At 36.3% G+C, this 19,603-nt stretch overlaps 1 protein-coding gene across 3 annotated transcripts in view; it reads right to left on the reverse strand.

The window, feature by feature from the left end:
* The window catches only part of HECW1 (HECT, C2 and WW domain containing E3 ubiquitin protein ligase 1), a 249,520-nt gene that overhangs the window by 75,815 nt on the left and 154,102 nt on the right, over positions 1-19,603 (reverse strand). For all 3 annotated transcript variants that reach the window (XM_058183258.1, XM_058183260.1, XM_058183259.1), the window contains 2 exons: positions 15,871-15,946; positions 11,711-11,880 (listed from right to left, as the gene is read on the reverse strand). In XM_058183258.1, the coding sequence (XP_058039241.1) occupies positions 11,711-11,880; positions 15,871-15,946 (246 nt within the window). Of the gene's footprint in view, positions 1-11,710; positions 11,881-15,870; positions 15,947-19,603 lie in introns of those variants that run through there.

Below are 19,603 nucleotides of genomic sequence, written 5' to 3' on the forward strand. Positions count from 1 at the left end.
CCGAAGGGATGAATTATTGCCAGGAATATATATGTACAAAACTATTGTAATAGGGCAGGTTAAGGGATTCCGTTTCCAATGGATAGTAATCATACTCCCTTCCACATAGCCTGAAATCCTTTATTTTGCTTAGAAATGAAAGTGAAAGAGGTGTGGAAAGCATTTTAGAAGGAAGCCTTCCCAGCTTCCAGAGTAAAAGTAAAGAAGGGGAGAGCTGCTTTCAGATTGCAAGAATTTCTTATTGTAACCTTACAATAAAGGTAGTATTAGTACTCATAGTTTGTGCTTCTGTGCTGTTTGACAACATCAATTATGCAAATCCCTTCTGAGATACCTCTATGTCCCTTTTTTCCTTCTGTGGGCTGAGATACCTTTTGCAAGATGGTTGTCTAGTCTGCAGTTCTTCCTCTTGTTTCCCAAGGTCATTGCCACATATTATTTCAGAATGGCATTTCTCCAATTATACCTATTAAAAAAATTCTGAAGCCAGAACGGTAGTCACTTCATCTCTCCTATTTCAATACTACAGAAATCAAAAATGCTTGTCAAAAACGTAAGTATGTGCACAGGGAAAATTTAATTGTGAGAAACATGTTGGCAAAGTTGGGTCCATTTCCAAAACATTTGCACCGAAAACTCATTCTAACTTGATCAGTCTGTTATGGATAAAGTGCTTGCTAATAAAAGAAAGAACTGACTATTGATCTTATGCTTGATCTTATTGTGACTGATGTAAATTGATTTGCAATTATGCTATAGAACTATAAAGAAATAAAACAGAAATTTCAGGCAATTTGGAGTTTCAAAAACTAATTTTCTTTTCTGCTGAATGCATATCATAAGGCAATTTCCATTAATTTTGTCAACACTCTAAAACTCCTTGCTGAAGATTTTTTTTTCCAGCAAACTATTCTATTGTCTAAGTCCATGATGGCGAACCTATGGCACATGTGCCGGAAATGGCACCCAGAGCCATCTCTCTGGGCATGCGGAGCCATCGCCCGTTGCTCTTCTGGATTCTGGCACACCAGCCAGCTGGTCACCACACACACTGGAGCACCAGAAACTGAAAGAGCAGTTGTCCAGTGCGCATGCGTGTGCTGGGAAGATGATCTCTGGGTTCTGCAGTTCTTACCCTGCTGCTTGTGGCTGGGATTCTGGAGGAGAATTGCCATCATCCCCGCCAGCCACTGGGAAAAAAATCAGCATTCCCCCTGCTATTTTCCTGGCACTGCGCAGCGGTTCTCAACCTGATGCTTGTGGCTGGGATTCTGGAAGAGAATCGCCACCACCCCCTCTCCAGCCACTGGGAAAAAAGCAGCCCTGTCAAAGGAATGTCTGTCTGGTGCCAAGGTAAGAGACGCATCGGCCAGGAAGCGGGCACGCTCCTTTAGCAGAAGGGGCAGGGGGGCTGCACTGGCTTGTTCTTGGTGGCAGGCTAGGGGAGGCTGACACTCTTTGGGTTCCAGTGGCGCCACCCGCAGCCCATTTTTGATCCCAGAAGGCTTTAGGGAGGCTTGCCAGGCCCAAAACAGGCGACGTGGGGTGTGGCTTGCATGCGCGTGGGGGGCAGCAATGCACGCATGCACAGGGGAGTCACGTGGGCATCTGCAGGGGAGGGCCTGTGGAGGCATTGCATTATGGGCGTGGGCACGTGTGTGCACAACTCCCCCCCACTCCCCCCGCTTTTGGCACGCAACAGGAAAAAGGCTACCCATCTAAGTCTATAAAAATTATATATTTATATATATATATATTTATATATATATTTATATAATATAAAAATATATTCTAAGTCTATAAAAATTGCCAACAAGAGAAGTATTCCACTTAAATATCTTTTTGATTCAACAGAATAAACCCCAAATATTTACATATTTAAAAATGGAATACATTATTATAACATTATACAGATAGATTGACATTATTCTTTTGCAGGCAAGACAAATATGGATAGATACAGCTAATAAACCTTCAATGCATTCAACATTAACAGCTCCATAACTGGAATTTTAAGTCATCTTGAATCTTTATTTATAAAATTATTCTATTGATGCTACTATCAAAAGTAAGATCCTCACAAGTAGTCCTTGCAACTATTTATTGGCCATGCAGGTACAAAGATAGCCAAGGAAATGATTGAAGCCTAGGAAATGTCAGTCAACAGAAATGCTGATTGGCCACCACCTTATTGGGTACTTAGGAACTGAGGGCTTAGCAGCACAAGGAAACAGCAGCCAATCACTGGCCATCAACAGAGAAGAGAGAAGTTCCCTGAAGATGGCATTCAGCACGAGTCCAAAAGCTTGGAAGAGTAAATCTCTGCTCCTGGTGAGTGACCCAGATTGCATCTTGTTTAGCAACCATTTGAAATAACAGTAACACTGAAAAAAGTAATTTACAACTGGTCCCTGCACTTACTACTGGTACTAATGCACCTGGAACCCGGCATTAATTTGCAACAATCAATGTCCTGGAGTCAGGTGGTCACCATTTGGTACCTTTCCACCTAGTTTCCAACAAATACAGTAAATAGGAGAAGCTGGATTTGCTGAAGGCCACATGGTTCACTTAGCAAATGAAATGATTTGCTTAACAACTGTGTCAGAAAATGTCTTAATATTGGGTGTGGCTCACTTAACATCCCTATTGCTTAACAACAGAACTTCTGTTCTCAGTTGTAGTCATAAGTTGAGGACTACCTATCTATAACTTAATAGTGGAGTCTATTATATGAGAGTTGATTGATCTTGATGGCAATAGATAAGTCTTAATTTAAAAAGAAAGCAATAAATTAACCACAGTGATAAACTTGTAGTGTGGAAGAATGAGTCATTTGATCATGCCTGGTAGGCTTGAAAAAAAAGCCAGACATTTCTGGATTCAAATACATACTTTATAATGATAGAAACATTTTTAAAGACATTCAACATTAACATTCAACTCAAACAGAACTTTTCTTGTTGGGATTTATTGACAATCAATTAGAAAAGAACTATGGAAGAAAAGGATCCATGGCAAAAATGATATTTTTATATTACTGCTGTAAGACTATTATATTAAAAATGGAAAGACACTGAAATGCCCATGACAGAGGAATGGATGGTGACAATGAGATGAGGAAATTATTTTATTAAAGGAAGACCAACAACTATACTTATCAATGTCTGACAATCCTTTATGGATTTTTTGCTTTAAAAAAAAGAGAGAAAAGAACTTGTAATTTATGTGTTTGAAGATTAGAAAAGGATAGTTTATGGAAAGAAGGAAATTATGATGTAACCTTAGAATGAGAAGCTAAAATATAAATGTATAACTGCTGTCAAAAAGATTGGAAGCAACTTCTTTATAATCCCTCCATCCCCTATTTATTTATTTTCTTTTTTAATCACTATTCTTCTATATTTTCTTTGTTTTTCTAATATTTGTATTGTTTTTATCTTTAGAAATATTTTCAAATATTTTTTAATTCATTCCTAATGCTATTAATTTCTAATTACTGTCTTAGCATTCAGAAGACACCAAGCAAGAAATTAAGAGAAATTTTGCTATTCTAAAGTTAAGATTTCATATTATTTAATGACCTTTTTTAAAAAAAATTGTATTTATATCACGCCCTTCTCCGAAGACTCAGGGCAGCTTACACTATGTCAAGCAATAGTCTTCATCCATTTGTACATTATATACAAAGTCAACTTATTGCCCCCAACAATCTGGGCCCTCATTTACCTACCTTATAAAGGATGGAAGGCTGAGTCAACCTTGGGCCTGGTGGGACTTGAACCTGCAGTAACTGCAAGCAGCTGCTGTTAATAACAGACTGTCTTAGCAGTCTGAGCCACCTGAGGCCCAACCTTCTATTGTCTGACTTTTTAGCATTCATACGTTTCCTCACTTTTTCTTTCTGCTGTTGTTTTCCTCAACGCCATATTATTCTTGATTGATATATTTCCTTGTCTTTCTATATTGAGGTTCAAAGTCTGTGTTCAACAGAATATGTCCTTTGCTAGTGTCTGTATTTTATTACAGGGACATTCGTATGACTTTCACATCACTATATTTTTCTTCCTTTGAATCGTGTCCAACGTTTCCTCCAATTTTCTTGGCAAGTTTTTTCAGAATGGTTTGCCATTCCTAAGGCTGAGAGAAAATCAATGGCCAAGGTCACTCAACCGTCTTTATACCTAAGGCTGGAGCTAAACTCACATTCACCCAATTTCTAGTTTGATGCCTTAACTACTACACTAAACTCAATTTTACTATTATTGCAGGGCATTTAGGGCACCTACAAGGCACCCAGGACAGGTTTTACACCTCCTTGATACTTTTAGATACTGCTACAATGTTGCCCAGCCTGGTGAAGCAATGATCAAAAGGAGTTGGATGATAATTTGTGCCATAAACTAACAGGGTTAATAAGCACTTACTTCACCATATTAAAGTGCTCCGTAATTTGATATAGACTTCCATCTGCAATAAACATATTTCAGGTCAAATTTTGCAAACCTATCTGTCCTCTTTAATTTTTTAAGTTTAAATCATACATTTGACACTACTGATTCATAATCCATGCCCTTGTCTATCCTTGGAAATATCCTGGTTGAATTGGCTACAGTTTCCAAGATTTTATTTTTCCTATTGTATTTGATGCTGATTGATGTTCATTTGTAGAATCTGTATGTTAATTGAAGCAGCTTTTGACAATGAACAAAGAATTATAGGTTCTTCTGGGGAGGGGAAAATAGCACCGCCTACAGGAGTAAAAGGAGATATGACTGCAAGGTATGCCTTTATAGAAGACATGCTAAGCCATATTGCTTCAAGTGCAAGAGAATCATTGACAGACCATGTTTTTTAAGATATTCAATTATTTGCTTGAGAAAAGTCTTGAATATGTTTCCATATGGATCTAAGCAGAAGTTCTTGTGAACAGCAGCTAAGGGACAGCAGGATCTTCTCTATTTTGGCTGGGAGAAGTAGTGATACTGGCTTCTCAAAATTATAAGGAGGAAGGAACTGTATTTCCAAAAAAGATCTATATTTCCAAAAAAGGAAATATTCAGCAAACCATGCCTGCAGTTATTTCAGGATTCAGTATGGCCACTTTGGAAATAAAGCCACAGATTACTAGTTACATATTCAACGTATTTGGAAAATGACTACTGATGGTCCAGAAGTTATTCAGAAACTTTAGTAAGGAAAGGAAAAGGAAAAACAGTTTACATCAACCAGTAGACCAGGTCCTCTGCATTCTAAATTTCTAGGCTGCCATCCTTCCAACTTATTTGTTGGAAGCAGACTCTTTGAAGGGGTTCTCAGTGTTTACCCTCCAATCAAATAGCAATTATCAGCAATTGTGTGGTAGAAGGAAGAATTGAATAATCTGGGATGTCAGAATCCTTACCACTTCCTTTTCAAAACATTGAACTGATTTTCATTCAGTGGTAAATACATTATATATCCCTTGGAATAATTGCTGGAGGAAAAACACAATGGCCTCTGCAGATCTTGGCCCAACTGACAGTGGAGAAGATCATTATATCTGGCCAAGAGATATCAGATAAAATCTCATATTCAATTTATTTAAGAGGAATAACTACGATAGTCCAGAGGATAAGGGAATAGAAAAGAAAAAGAATTTCCTGGTTTTATGGTCATTCTAGATCACTACTGGACTAGAAATGAGAGAAAACAGAGGAGGAAATGAAAGGCCAACAGGTCTTGGGCTATTATGAGAAATAGGTAGCAACTGACTAGGACCATAAAAAAGCTGATTTCATGAAGATCAATAGCCTGACGTAGAAGAAATTGAAGGATGACAAGATTCAAAACTGATCTTAAATGAGACAATCTTCAAGGACATCTAAGCCTGGAACTACTCAACTACAACCTTTATGAACCTGAACTGGAAGCAGAAAATGTATTCAGTTCCAATCAGGAGTGAAATGCTACTGGATTGGACTGGATCGCGCGATCCGGTAGCGATCACGGCCAGTAGTTTGGCAATTCAGTAGCAATGGCAGAGCAAAGCCCATCTATCAGGTGTCATTATTTTAACCAGTAAATAATGTTTTTTACCTTCTACACATGCGCAGAAGGTTTTGCGCATGCGCAGAAGATCTGTGTGTGCATGTGACATGTGGCGCGTGCACTCCCAAGCCGGCAAGGAAAGATTTCACTCCTAGTTCCAATCCTGTGTTTACAATGAGAGGTCTGGAATTAAGAATGACATCTGTGGTCATTAATTAATTATTGTTCCCTTCAACATTAAATCTCTGTTTTGAAAAGGATCTAAACAAAGACTGGATTACCCAACAATGACAGAACCACCACCAGCAGTCTTGAATGATAACGAGGTGAAGGATTAGTACAAAAAAGTAATTGGGCTTGCATTTTTCCTTTTCATCTCCTCCCCGCCCCTTTCTTTTTTTATAAAAATTAAACAGTAGTCTTCTTAGAAGGTTCTGATCGTTATTGGGAGCAATTTCCTTGGTGCCACCCCCACCTCTCCCATGGCCAGTTTTGGGCCTGGCAACCCTCCCTGAAACCTCCTGGGACCAAAAATGGGCTGCAAGGGGCCCACCACTCCCCCTGCACTCCCCCCACCCCCTGCACACACATGCTGTCACCGCCGTACATGCACACGAGACTCCTACGCATGCGCATCTCTCGCATGTCCCCCGTCCCTGCAAAAAGACCCAAAAATCAGCTGGCTGGCAGGAGGTGTGCAGTAAAACTGAGCTGGGTGACAGCTTGCGTGCCCACAGACAGGGCTCCACGTGCAACCTATGGCACGTGTGCCATAGGTTCGCCATCACGGGTCTAGACAGTCACTTATCTTAAATCGTATAGGTCATCCTGCTTGAGCAGGGGACTGGACCAGAAGACCTCCAAGGTCTCTTCCACTTCATTCATTCTAACTTCTACTTATTTTGCTGATATATTAAGTCCATGGAAATGACACTGGTTGCCAATCAGTTTATGAATGCAAATCAAGATGCCAACTGGCATGGACTGAAACCTGGGTATCTGCAATAGCACCTATTACACATGGAATCTGCCTGTCCAGTGAGATCAAAGACAGAGGGGTTATTGGGGGTCCATATGCCACGTAAATACTACGTAATACTACGCCAAGTAAATAAGTATTCTACTTATGCTTTTATCTATTTACAGAGGGTTTTTTATGGTTGTAAACTGTCTAGAGTTAGCCTGAGGTAAGATGGGTGGCCAATAAAGGTTATGTTATGTTAATTATATTTACACATACATATGTATTTTATATACACACACAAAAAAACACACACACATATAGACAGAACAGAACTCTGTAGTTCTGATATGTTAGTATAGAAACAAGCCTTCAGAAAAGTCAATTCTGCCACATGGACGTCCAGGGTGGCTGTTTTATTAGTGTTACTCTTAGGAGTAGATGCTGAGAACAACTTTCAAAACTTCCTCTCTGTTGTATTTGTCTTGCCATGCCATGCTTAGAACTCTGAAGAGATGTACTATCTATATAAGAAAATTAATTAAGCTCTGAGAGAGATGGGCAGTAAGAAGTGTAAGAAGTGTGGAAAATAAACATAAACAAGTATTACTTGGCTCTACTAAAAAAACTAATATACAAACACATTTATTAAATTAACATTTCATCTCATGGAAAATTATCATTAAAATTCATAGCAAATAGACTTATTTATCTCTGCTCTTATTTATCCCATTACTAAAAATTAGTATGATGTAGGCAAAACTTGTGGGGAATAATAGCCCATTGGTTAATTGGTTTAACAATTAAAAAGAAATTGGGCTATGCAATCTTGTAACCAGGACCTAGTTTTCTTTTTCCAAAAAACCACTAAGATTGCTTTATTACATTATGGCTATGAACATAAATTCCACTCATATACACAACAAGATTCCTCACAAGTAGAAAGACGGTCAGTTTTAAGTTTTAGACTTATGTGGACAAACATATATCTTGTAATACAAAAATTGATACTAAGAAATTTTAAAAAGTAACAATACAATAATTCTTAATGGAAAACTTAAAATCTTATAATAAAAATAGGTTACAGACTGGCATAGGTAGTGTGCAACGTATGACCAATCAGTTAGGCTGTTAAAAGTTACAATGGTACTTTCAACCCAGTTTTAAAGTTCCAACAGTTGACACTTTCAGGTTACGTGACCATATATCAGGCATTTGACAACTGAGTCATATTTATGATCGCTTGAAATATCCCACAGTCACATGACTGTGATTTGACATTTTTGCTGAATACTGGCTAGGCAATGATAATTTACTTTACAACCATCACAACTTAAGGTCCTAAGAGGCACTTAAGATCCACTGTGGTCATAAGCTGAGGAGTACTTCTTTTATAAGAAGTGTTCCACTGCAAGATTAAATTCCTGGTAATAACTGATAATTAATAAAGAACATCCTGCTTACAAGTACTTCTTTTGGCCAGTTTCCTGACAAAACAACTCTATTGACCAACTAAGTCAATAAATATTTAATAAGCAATATTAGATAAATTTCTCCTATAAAATTAGCCAATGGATAGAAAGAAGTAATTTTGCCCCCATCTGCAACAACTGCATATACGTACATAGTAAATAAATTTATGTACATAAACAAATTCTTTTCATATTGTCAGAGGCAGTATTTGAAGATACTTGAAGTTACCCTATGTTGAAATAGTAGACCTGAGTGGGAGGGAGGTGTAATGTAAATTAATTCCTGCTGCAAACATTCAGCTGAACTGAGGAAGACTTTTAATTACACTAGAATTAAACTACTGAATTGGGGACTGGAAATTTACTTTAAATTTAGCAGATTATGCTCCAAATCTGAACTCCCAAATGAGAAGCATGTAGGGTAATGAATGAAATGTGAAATGGAATCTGGGACACAGAAAGGGTATCAGAATAACCTCCTACAAAAACTGCTGACTGTGTCATTGCTTAATTGATTCCAATTTATACAGCTCTTTGCAGCTTTCAGCTTTATCTGATTGTTTGAAATTTCTTATTGATGATTTAATTCTTTGTATTCATATATTCCAAACTGAATATATGTGGCATAAATAGGTTTTTGTTTCTTTTCCATGTCTTGTTTGACTATCTTACCTTATTTGCTACTATATACTCATTCATATATTCAATATTCAATAACCATGTATATAGGAGCTACCATTTCCATCTGTTCTGTTCCATTCATTCACCCTGATCTGCACAGCATTCTAAAAGGAAGTACCATGAAATGTCATACGCCAATGTTCTTCTGACATTTGAGTACATTCCATATGCTTTTAGGTATAAGGATAATGCATTTGGGGCTTTGCACATTATTCAATTAAATTTATGTTACCTTATCACCACCAAAAACATGTTATTCATTTTTGCTTTTGTTCCCAGTTGTTTGTTATATTTGTATATAATAATGGCACAGCCAGCCTCTAATTATATTCTTGTAATTATATTCTTGTAAAGAGATCTTGTAATCTCTTCTTTTATTTAATAATTATTTAATAATTACCAGCTTCACTAATAACCATTTTGTCACACAAAGTGTATAAAAGATTAATTTAACATTTGACTTAGCAACAAATTAAGCTATAATGAATGAAATTTAAGGAGTACAGAGTATCTATATCGGTCCTTGCTGGCGCCTACTTAAATAAAAACATTATGTAACTTTCATAAAGAAAGAAACATTATGTAACTTTCACAAAGCATAGCTTATGAGAATGCATACTCTCCTTCAGCTAGTTTAGTTGGATGTTGAATGCTAAAATCTTCCTGGAGGAGAGGATATCTTGAGATAATCCATGTATAATCCAGACAGCTAATCTTCATATGGATGAATTTGGTTTTTGCTCTTGGTTTATGAGTTTAGCAGCTGGGAATTGAGGGAAAAACTAGCTCAACTTGATTGAGACACATTTCTTAATTATTTTGGATTTGCTTTTTATTGCCTTGAAAATATTATGACCCTTGGCAATGGAAAATTATGTGGCTATGTGACTCACCTTTTTCTTAAAAGAAATAATTTTTAAATACACTTCTGAAGTTTGGGAATATTACTTTTTGGATTAAACAGCAAAAGGAAATTGATAGTGTTGGTTTTCAAAAATTAACAAAAGATTTAAGGATTCAGATGGACTACAATTTTAAATTAATTAGATGAAACCTTCCCATTGGAAACTACGATTGTTTGGGTTTCTTTAGGAAAAAAACACAATAGGATGGGGTTTTGACATTCAGACACTAAAGTGAGCTAGGAAATAATAAACAGTCCAATTAAGGGAGAAGGAAACTTAAGTTTAATAAAAATGGAGCAAAATACTTTAACAATGGAATATCTGGTGCATATTTGAACAACAGTCTTCGATGTTATTTGATACGACAGTGTGTTAATGAAGTTACAGAAGAACAAACTATACCATATCAGTCTGAATTATTTTGGATATGGATTTAAATGTGACATGTAATGAGGATATGGAAAAGATGTACTGGATATATAAATGAAACCACTTGATATTTCATTGCTTAAAGGAAATATACCAAATCAGAAAAGTGATGTGGATAACTTTAGATAGCCATAAAAATGCAATTTGGCATGAATTGTCTGACACCAGGGGACAAAAAACTGTCAATTACGAGGACCAAGCTGATTGCAAAAAAAAAAAAAAAAAAAGAACTTATACAAACAGGAAAAGATGAAAGCCTAGGCAGAAGTTTCTATTTTAAGTAGGTCAGTTTTGCAATAAAGAACATGTTCAGAATGCAAGTAAATTCTTGAAAAATTGCTCTTAAAAATTCTTTCCAAAGAAATAAGCTCCAAAAAAAGAAGCTGGACTTAAATCATACCCAAGGAGATTTTAACCATTGCATTTATATGCTGAGATTCTTTGGAGAAATAGAAGACATGTAAAGCCAACACTGGTTTTTGTGTGTGTGTGCATTTAAAGTAACATAGTCAGTATAAAATTTACAGTTGCTCATAGCATGGAAAAAAAATTTCAGATATTTAAAAGTCTTGATTTGCTCTTTTAAATGGTTATTTAATTGCTAGACATGTGCCATTAGGGCATTTAGCAAAAACAATGATCTTGGTTTTAGAGTAATTAATTTCTAACTGTTATTTTTAGAGTGCTTAGCCAATATACAAAGCAACCACTGCAGGACAATTATGTCTGATAAAGCAGCATGATAGAAGAACAGAAATCTCTTTATTTTTCCTATTTTGACAGATGAAGAGATGGGCTATTCTGTTTGTCTATAAGAGTTAATTTCTTTGGTCCAGTGTCCTTGGACATTATATCACACCTTCATCTGGGAGTTTTTATACAACTTATACATAAGAAAAAATAATCAATTGAAGAAGAATTCAATTTCTTTCATAGTTTGGATCCAAAGATGAAATCAAAAGCATATCTAAATGCTGTGTGTATAGAGTGATATGTGAGTTCTGGAGGAGTAATTTTTAACTAAACACTGTGTTTTTATAGGGAAAAATGGGAAGAGTGAGTTAAGTCCTCGAAAATGTTGGGTTGTTTTTTTTTTTTAAATGAATATATAAAACACTAAAAATGAGTCTTTTCTCCCTATGGAAGAAAATATCAGCCTATGCCAGCAAGAACTATCTTGCCTATTTTTTCTCTCTCTAGGCATCCTTATTTCTTTCTTGACCATGGCTTACCTCTCCTTGCCAGATGGGATTGACAGTGTTACACATAATCTTGGATCTTTTTTCCTGTCCATGGTGTGGAAGAGCTGGGAAGATGCTATGCTTTCCAGGCTGGATTGAAATTTTAAGGTAAGGATCCGGATTGAAGAACATGCCTTTCTTCAAACCAAAAGCTTGGAAATCTGCAAAATGTTAGATATCCACATTAGCATTATTTATATTCTGTTAAACTATTAGTCATATTTATAATTTGAAAATTTTAATTGTGTATCAAATTAAATAAATATAGGTGGTCCATGTTTAGTGACATAATTGGGATTGGCAACTCAGTCATTAACGAAGCGGTCCCTAAGTGAAACCACGACTGTGCTTATGATCTACAAAGGTTTTAAATCTGAGGGTTGATCATAAAATTATTTTTTCATCATTGTTGCTAAATGAAGACTTTCTCTAAGAATAGAATAGAATAGAATAGAATAGAATAGAATAGAATAGAATAGAATAGAATAGAATAGAATACTGCAATCATATTGCAAGTAGGATTGAACACACAAGGAATTTGTCTCCAGTGCATAAGTTCTTACTGGTAATAAAAAACAGCAAAATAATATAAACATAAGATACCAATAAAAGAAAGTAGTAGAAATGAGAAGGGTAATAATAATATAGCCTTACTAATTAGGAAATATCCTTAGACATAAGGCAGTGCTGTGGGAATTATGTGTTTAGCAGAGTGATAGCATGAGGGAAAATTGTTTTTGTGTCTAGTTGTTTTGGTATGCATCCTGAAGCAAAGAGATGAAACAGTTTATGTCTAGGATGTGAGGGGTCTGTAGATATTTTGTCAGCCCTCTTTCTGACATATGCAGTATATAGGTCCTCAATGGAAGGCAGGCTGGTTGAAATTGTTTTTTCTGCAGTCCTACTGAAGTCTGTACCTGTCCTGTTTGATTGTTGTACCAAACCAGACAGTTATAGAAGAACGAATTACAGAATCAATAATTTCTCTGTAGAAATGTATTAATAGCTTTGATAACTAAACACAATTCAAAACCAGTGAATTAAGTTTTGATTATTGCTCTGAGATGTAAATGAATAAAAGCACATTAAAAATCATGGTAGCATTCACAATATACTCAATCAGGGCAAATGGTAGGATAAAAATAGATGGGAGCAAAGACGCTTCAAATGCTGAAATAATAAAAAGAATGTGGCAGCCAAGGATGAAGCTATATAAGAAGATAGAAAGAAGTTTACATTCAGTAACACAAATCCAGAATAAAAAATATTTTGAGAAACTGAATCCTGAAGAATCTAGAAAAAGTCTTCCATGACTTCTTGAATAGCTTATAGAAAGGAGACAAGAATGAAAAATGCATCCTCCTTTCTCTATCCTGAGGCCCTGGACTGGCTAAATTTCATTATGTCTAGTAGAAAAATATAAATAGGAGAATGAATATGAGGCACATTGGATATGCATGCTGGGAACCAAATCATGATAAGTAAAGTTACCAGATACTCCTGCTATAGATTGAAACATTTGTATAACCAATATACAAAGAAGTGCAATGCTATCCACTTCTAAAATACATTTCTTGGGTTTATATGAATCAAAGAGGAAGAAGACACCTGTTAAAATTCTCTATGAATATTTTTCAATGCAATCTATTGATGAAGAGAATTATTACCGGTGTACTATACATCATTTCTGGTTGTTTATAAATCATAGGCCTCTGCACAAGTGGTATATATCAATCTGTTTGAAAATGACAGCCAAATTTTAAAAACAAATGAGAACATAAGAAATGGATGACAATTATTTTTCATTCATTTAAAAACTAATCTGAATTGTACGTTACGTAACACAGATCAATTTTGGGAGGTTAATCTATTAAAATGATGCAGTTAGAGGCACAATAATAATTAACACAGAGAGAGACACACATATATATGCATTATGCATATATTTTATTTGGAGACAGTTACTGTTTTCTAATATAATTGTATATAGCAGAACAGTGACAATGGCATAATTCAGGAAAATAACTTTTAGACACACACAAAAAAACCCTGAGACTACAATCTCCACTATTTCTAATCAGCATATCTATTCCAGATGTTGTTCAACATGTAAAGACAATTCCAAATGGATGAAGTTGAGCGTTATATTGACTAATTAATTTGTGTGAAGTTAAGGGAGCCAATGCTAAAGAATAATATACAATATAACTATAAAATATGTATAACAACAAGATTGATACAAAGAGCATTATTTTATTAAAGGTTTCACTAATATTTTTGTCATAACACTTAAAGCTTTGCAAGATTGGTCTAATCTGAATACAATAATCCCAGAGAAAAATCCCTCTCTTTTTTTGTCACCTATCTATGAAGAAGAGAGCATGTGGAGTTTGCAATGTAACAACATTAATTACTAAAATAAGAGGAATGTCTTTAAAATACAAATGTACTTCTTTGGGGAAAGTGGACAACAAATTAACCTTGTGATCCTGGTGATATTTCACTTACATATTAAAAAGAAGGAAATATTTTAATGTTTTAATGCTATTGCTAACAGATACGGCTGTTTTTAATTGTTTTCAAAAATAATAAAACAATTTTATTAAAATAATAAATGATTTTTAAGCCAGGAAAAAATGCTGAGAAGAATGAAGGCACATAGGTTTGGATCTTTAAAGTAATTTTCAAAACTTGCATTCCAAGGGAATGTTTTTTCAATAATTTAAATCTACCATAATGCTTTACCTAGTGACATCTCAACAAATACATTCAGTTTATTGTATTTGCTCGTTTTTACAATGCCTATAAGCACATGTCTTTAGTATTTTATTTGATAGTTTCCAAGGCAGTGATAAATATATATTAGAGCAAGGAGATACAATAAGAAGACTGCCCAATAAAGAATAAAATAAAATATCTAAATTATGGTCCAGGGAGATTGACTGGCAAGAACAGATACTGCTGTATATTGAAAAAATATTGGAAGCAGCATGATTTTAAAATTCTAGTATGCACTATCTATGCCTCTTCCATTCTCCTTAGAAGACAATGATTTATTAACGACTTGAAAAAGATGCCCGTACCTACATAACTGCCATGTAAAATTGAACAACGCTTATCTTACTAATCTTGATGAGAAATATTAAAATATTTCCTCCTCTTTAATATATATAACTGAATATATAACTCAGATATTGCCAGGACCCCAAGTCAGAGATGGTATTCAGCTGGTTCGCACCGGTTCATGCGAACCATTGGTGGAAATTTGGCCAAGGTCGCTGAACTGTAGCGATGGCTGGCTGGCCACGCCCCCAAACTGGTCCCCCGCCCTGCCCATTATGTTTGTTGCCGCCATGTTCTTCGCGCATGTGCATTCCATTGCCTTGCAAGTCCAAAGGGATGTACATGTATAAAGAACATGGCAGCGATCGCAGTAGCTTTTTCTGCGACCCCTGGTACTTTTCAACAGCCTGCAGCTGAAGGAGGCTTCTTTGCCAGCCACTTTCCAGCAGCAGTGGCTGGCTGGGGGCCACCAAAAACTCCGGTCAAGTTGCCTTCCGGACTCTGGATCAGCCGCCCCGGAAGGTAAGCAGCCTAAACAAAGAGGCAATGGTGGGAGAGGAAGTGGGGCTAGGGCCGGGGCCACTAAAGGAGGGGAAATGGGGGCAACTGGCAAAGATAGATAGGTGGAAGTTCCAAAACTTTTCCTATATTTTCCTGTGACTGAGTGGGCATGGACATGAGTGATGTCAATTTGGCCACACCTACTGAGTCACATGCCCCCACCTAGCCATGCCCACCAAACCGATAGCGAAAAATTTTGAAACCCACTACTGCTCCAAGTTTAATTTATTATCTATCTTTCCACAGAACTACTTTGCATCTTGAAGACTATCTCTGGATTTATTTTCAAAAAACCCTTTCCTCTTATTTTAGTAAATAATGTTGTTACACTGTAAACTAATCATTCTGCAAGGTACTCATCATATATCTACTCCAGGTACTTTCTTATTCGGAGATAGGTGGCAATAAAAGAGAGGGGTTTATTCTTGGAATATTGTACTCATATTATTCCAATTTTATTGAGTTTAGGTGTCATGACAAAAAAAATCACTGGAACTTTTAATAATGCATGTTAGAGAAAAACATACCTGAAAGGGAGAAACTGATCAGCCTTCTGCTTCCATGCCCCTGGCCTGAATCCTCATTAGTGATGTTTTTAAAAATCTGTAATGAAGAGAAAAATATCAAAAACATTAATACTTTTTCTAGAGTAATATTAACAACTTAATCCAAGAAGCATAATCAAGATGATCTCTGGCGGGCCAGGGACAGGGGTTATTCCTCTGCCCTGGTCCTATTAGACCTCTCAGCGGCTTTTGATACCATCGACCATGGTATCTTGCTGCGCCGGTTGGGGGGATTGGGAGTGGGAGGCACCGTGCATCGGTGGTTCTCCTCCTATCTCTCCGACTGGTCGCAGACGGTGTTGACAGGGGGGCAGAGGTCGGCCGCGAGGTGCCTCACTTGTGGGGTCCTGCAGGGGTCGATTCTCTCGCCCCTGCTGTTCAACATCTACATGAAGCCGTTGGGTGAGAGGAAAGTGATAGATAATTCCAACAAAAGCGTATCTCCAGCCTGAGATGTCATCAATTTAATAGGCAACTTTCAGGGAGAAAAAAGAAAGGCATTCAGTTGTCAAACCAACAATCTAACTGAACATTACCTATTAGGAAAGTGTGCCAGATTTCAATGAATTTGTTTTGCTTGACCTAATTTGTATCACATGTTGCTATTATCTGTTCTCAACAGACCTCCTTGTATAGGCATTTTCTTGTGTGTTCCCTCCCCCAACCATCCAACCAACCCCCAACCAATAAAGTGCAAATAAGGCCATCAAAATCAGCATTGAAAAAAACATGGTTTCCATAAGGGGTTTCTTCAGGGCTAAATAATTTATAAAATAAAGAGGAGCGAGCAGTACCTTTTCCAACTAGCACATTTTATTTAAAGGAATAAAGGAATAAGCTTCCAAATCACAAAAGCTTTTTGCCTTTTAATAATACCCAGAAAAAATGCTACCAGATCCTTCTAATTTTTTTTTTTTTTTTGCCACCCCAGTCCAAGAATGTTACGCTCCTATAATGTTTATAAAATCTCATTACCTATTTTGGCCACACTTTCTCTTACAATGATGTCCACTCTAAGTAGGTATCAAGTTGGACCATGTTCTACTATAACCAAGCATTTTTCTCATATTCTTTGCAAGGCCAATGACAATTATCACTGACACAAGTTTTGGGTCAACCACATTTTTTACTTCTTGTGACTAGAAAATTTCAGCAGGTGGCAGCATTTCTTCTCTAAGCAGGGTCAGCCCTAATTTGTATTTTAGAAGGGAATTCCACAAAATTCCTTCTGCGGTTTCTAGGCTTATCATCTTGACTGAGTAATTTTTTGGGGGTGGGGGAGAATATCATGGAAAAGGATAGTGACAAGCACTTTAATTACGCTGGTAAGAAAACCTCATGAACATAAACGCCAGGAACTAAGCTCTCAACTCAAAGGCATTTTTACCTTTAGTCTGTAAGTAATCAAGATGCAAGTGATTCATCTAGATTTTAAATCAAAGAAAAAGAGTTTTGGGTGGTATTTTAAAACATAAAAAATAAAGAGGTATTTTTTCTAGAGCAGTTCTGCATTAATAATCTGACAGAAATATTGTTCAGTGTTGGGAAAGGAAGACAACACACTTCATTTTACTTGGTTGAAGTCAAAGTAAGATTTGAAACTAATAACACCCAGAATTCTTTTTCATTAATCTTATGCCTTTAGTAACACATATATTATGTTGTATGGTTTATTAATATCTACATTACATGTTGTGAGGATTTGCTACATTTATTTTTTATAGGTACATTGTTTCTGTATTTATTATTTCAATCTCCTTACAAATGAAATTTTGTTTTGCTAGGGCATCTGACCGATGTGTATTCTGAGAATGTGAAATTTGCAATTCTGAAAATAACTTAAGCTTTAATTCTTCAAACTATTTGAAGGGATTTTCCAGCAGACTGTAAGAAAGACTGATGCATCTTGAAGTTTGATGCATCTTGAAATATATGAGATTAAGGTACAGATTCACTCTGTAGCAATGTCACCACCAGCCCTAGGCGCTGGCCCAATTGCCGAGCGGCATAAAGACTTAGGGAAGATGGAGGAGTGACACTGATTTACCTAGTAAAGTTTCTTAGAAAGAAAAAATATGTAAGAAATTAAAGGGAAGTCAAATGAGGGTCATGAAACTATTGATTTCTGTCCATTTTAAAAATTCTATGCATGAGACATTATTTACAGAATAAAAGAATCATTTGAATCAATCTCAGAACATATGTTTATGCATTTGAATATTAAGACTAAATTATAGTCTTCTGCTCCCCACCCCATAATTTGGAATTATGTGCTTCAGATTTTCTAAAGAATGGGTAACATTAATTTAGATGTTTATTTAAACTCATTCAGAGGACTGGAAATTTATTGGTTTCTGAGCATTCCCAAATTCCCTGCAAAATTAATTGTATTCTATAACATACCATCAATTCCCTTTAGAATTTGTTCAACTGAATAAAACAGTATGAGATAAAGAGTGTGACAAGGAAAGCTATATGTAGTTACCATCTTCAAAAAAGGGGGGAAATAGATCCAGGAAACCACAGACTTATCAGCCTGACCTCAATACTTGGGAAGATTCTAGAAAAGTTATCAAGCAACGAATCAGCAAATACCTAGGGGCAAACAAAGTCATAACCAAAAGCCACCATGCTTCGTCAAAAATAGATCATGCCAGACAAATCTTACTATATTCTTTGGCAAGGTGACAAAATTAGTGGACCAGAGGAATGCTATGGATATAATTTACTTGGATTTCAGCAAGGCATTTGGCAAAGTAGACCACAATCTACTACTTGATAAGATAGAAAAATGTGGGTTAGACAACATCACCACCAGATAGATTCATAACTGGCTGACCAACTGCACTCAACAAGTAGTCCTCAATGAAACTGCATCTACAGGGAGGGAAGTATCCAGGGGTGTACCCCAAGACTCTGTTTTAGGCCCAGTACTCTTCAACATCTTCATCAATGATTTGGACAAGGGGATAGACAAGGAACTCATTAAATTTGCAAATGACATCGAGCTGTCAGGAATAGCAAACACTCCAGAAGATAGGCTTAAAATTTAGAAGGATCTTGACAGACTTGAACATCGGGCTCTACCTAACAAAATGAAATTCAATGGAGAAAAAAATAAAGTTCTACATTTAGGCAAGAAAAACAAAATGCTCAAGTACAGTATAAGTGGTACCTTGCTCAATAGTCATTAACTGTGAAAGAGATCTTGGAGTCCTAGTGAACAACCAGCAGTTGTGCTACAGCTGCCAAAAAAGCCACCACAGTTCTAGGCTACATTAACAAAGGGTTAGAATCATGATTACATGAAGTATTAATACCACTTTATAATGCTTTGGTAAGGCCACACTTTCAATGCTGCATCCAGTTTTGGCTGCCACAATGTAAAAAAGGTATGGAGATTCTACAAAGAGTGCAGAGAAGAGCAAGAAAGATGATTAGGGGACTGGAGGCTAAAACATATACAGAACAGTTGCTGAAATTGGGTATGTCTAGTTTAATGAAAAGAAGGTCTATGGGTGACATGATAGCAGTGTTCCAATATCTGAGGGGTTGCAACAAAAAAGAGGGAGTCAAGCTATTCTCCAAAGCACCTGAGGGCAGGACAAGAAGCAATGGGTGGAAACTCATCAAGGAGAGAAGAAACCTAGAACTAAGAAGAAATTTCCTGACACTTAGAACAATTAACCAGTGG

The sequence above is a fragment of the Ahaetulla prasina genome, chromosome 4, assembly GCF_028640845.1.
Source record: "Ahaetulla prasina isolate Xishuangbanna chromosome 4, ASM2864084v1, whole genome shotgun sequence".
NCBI lineage: Eukaryota > Metazoa > Chordata > Lepidosauria > Squamata > Colubridae > Ahaetulla > Ahaetulla prasina.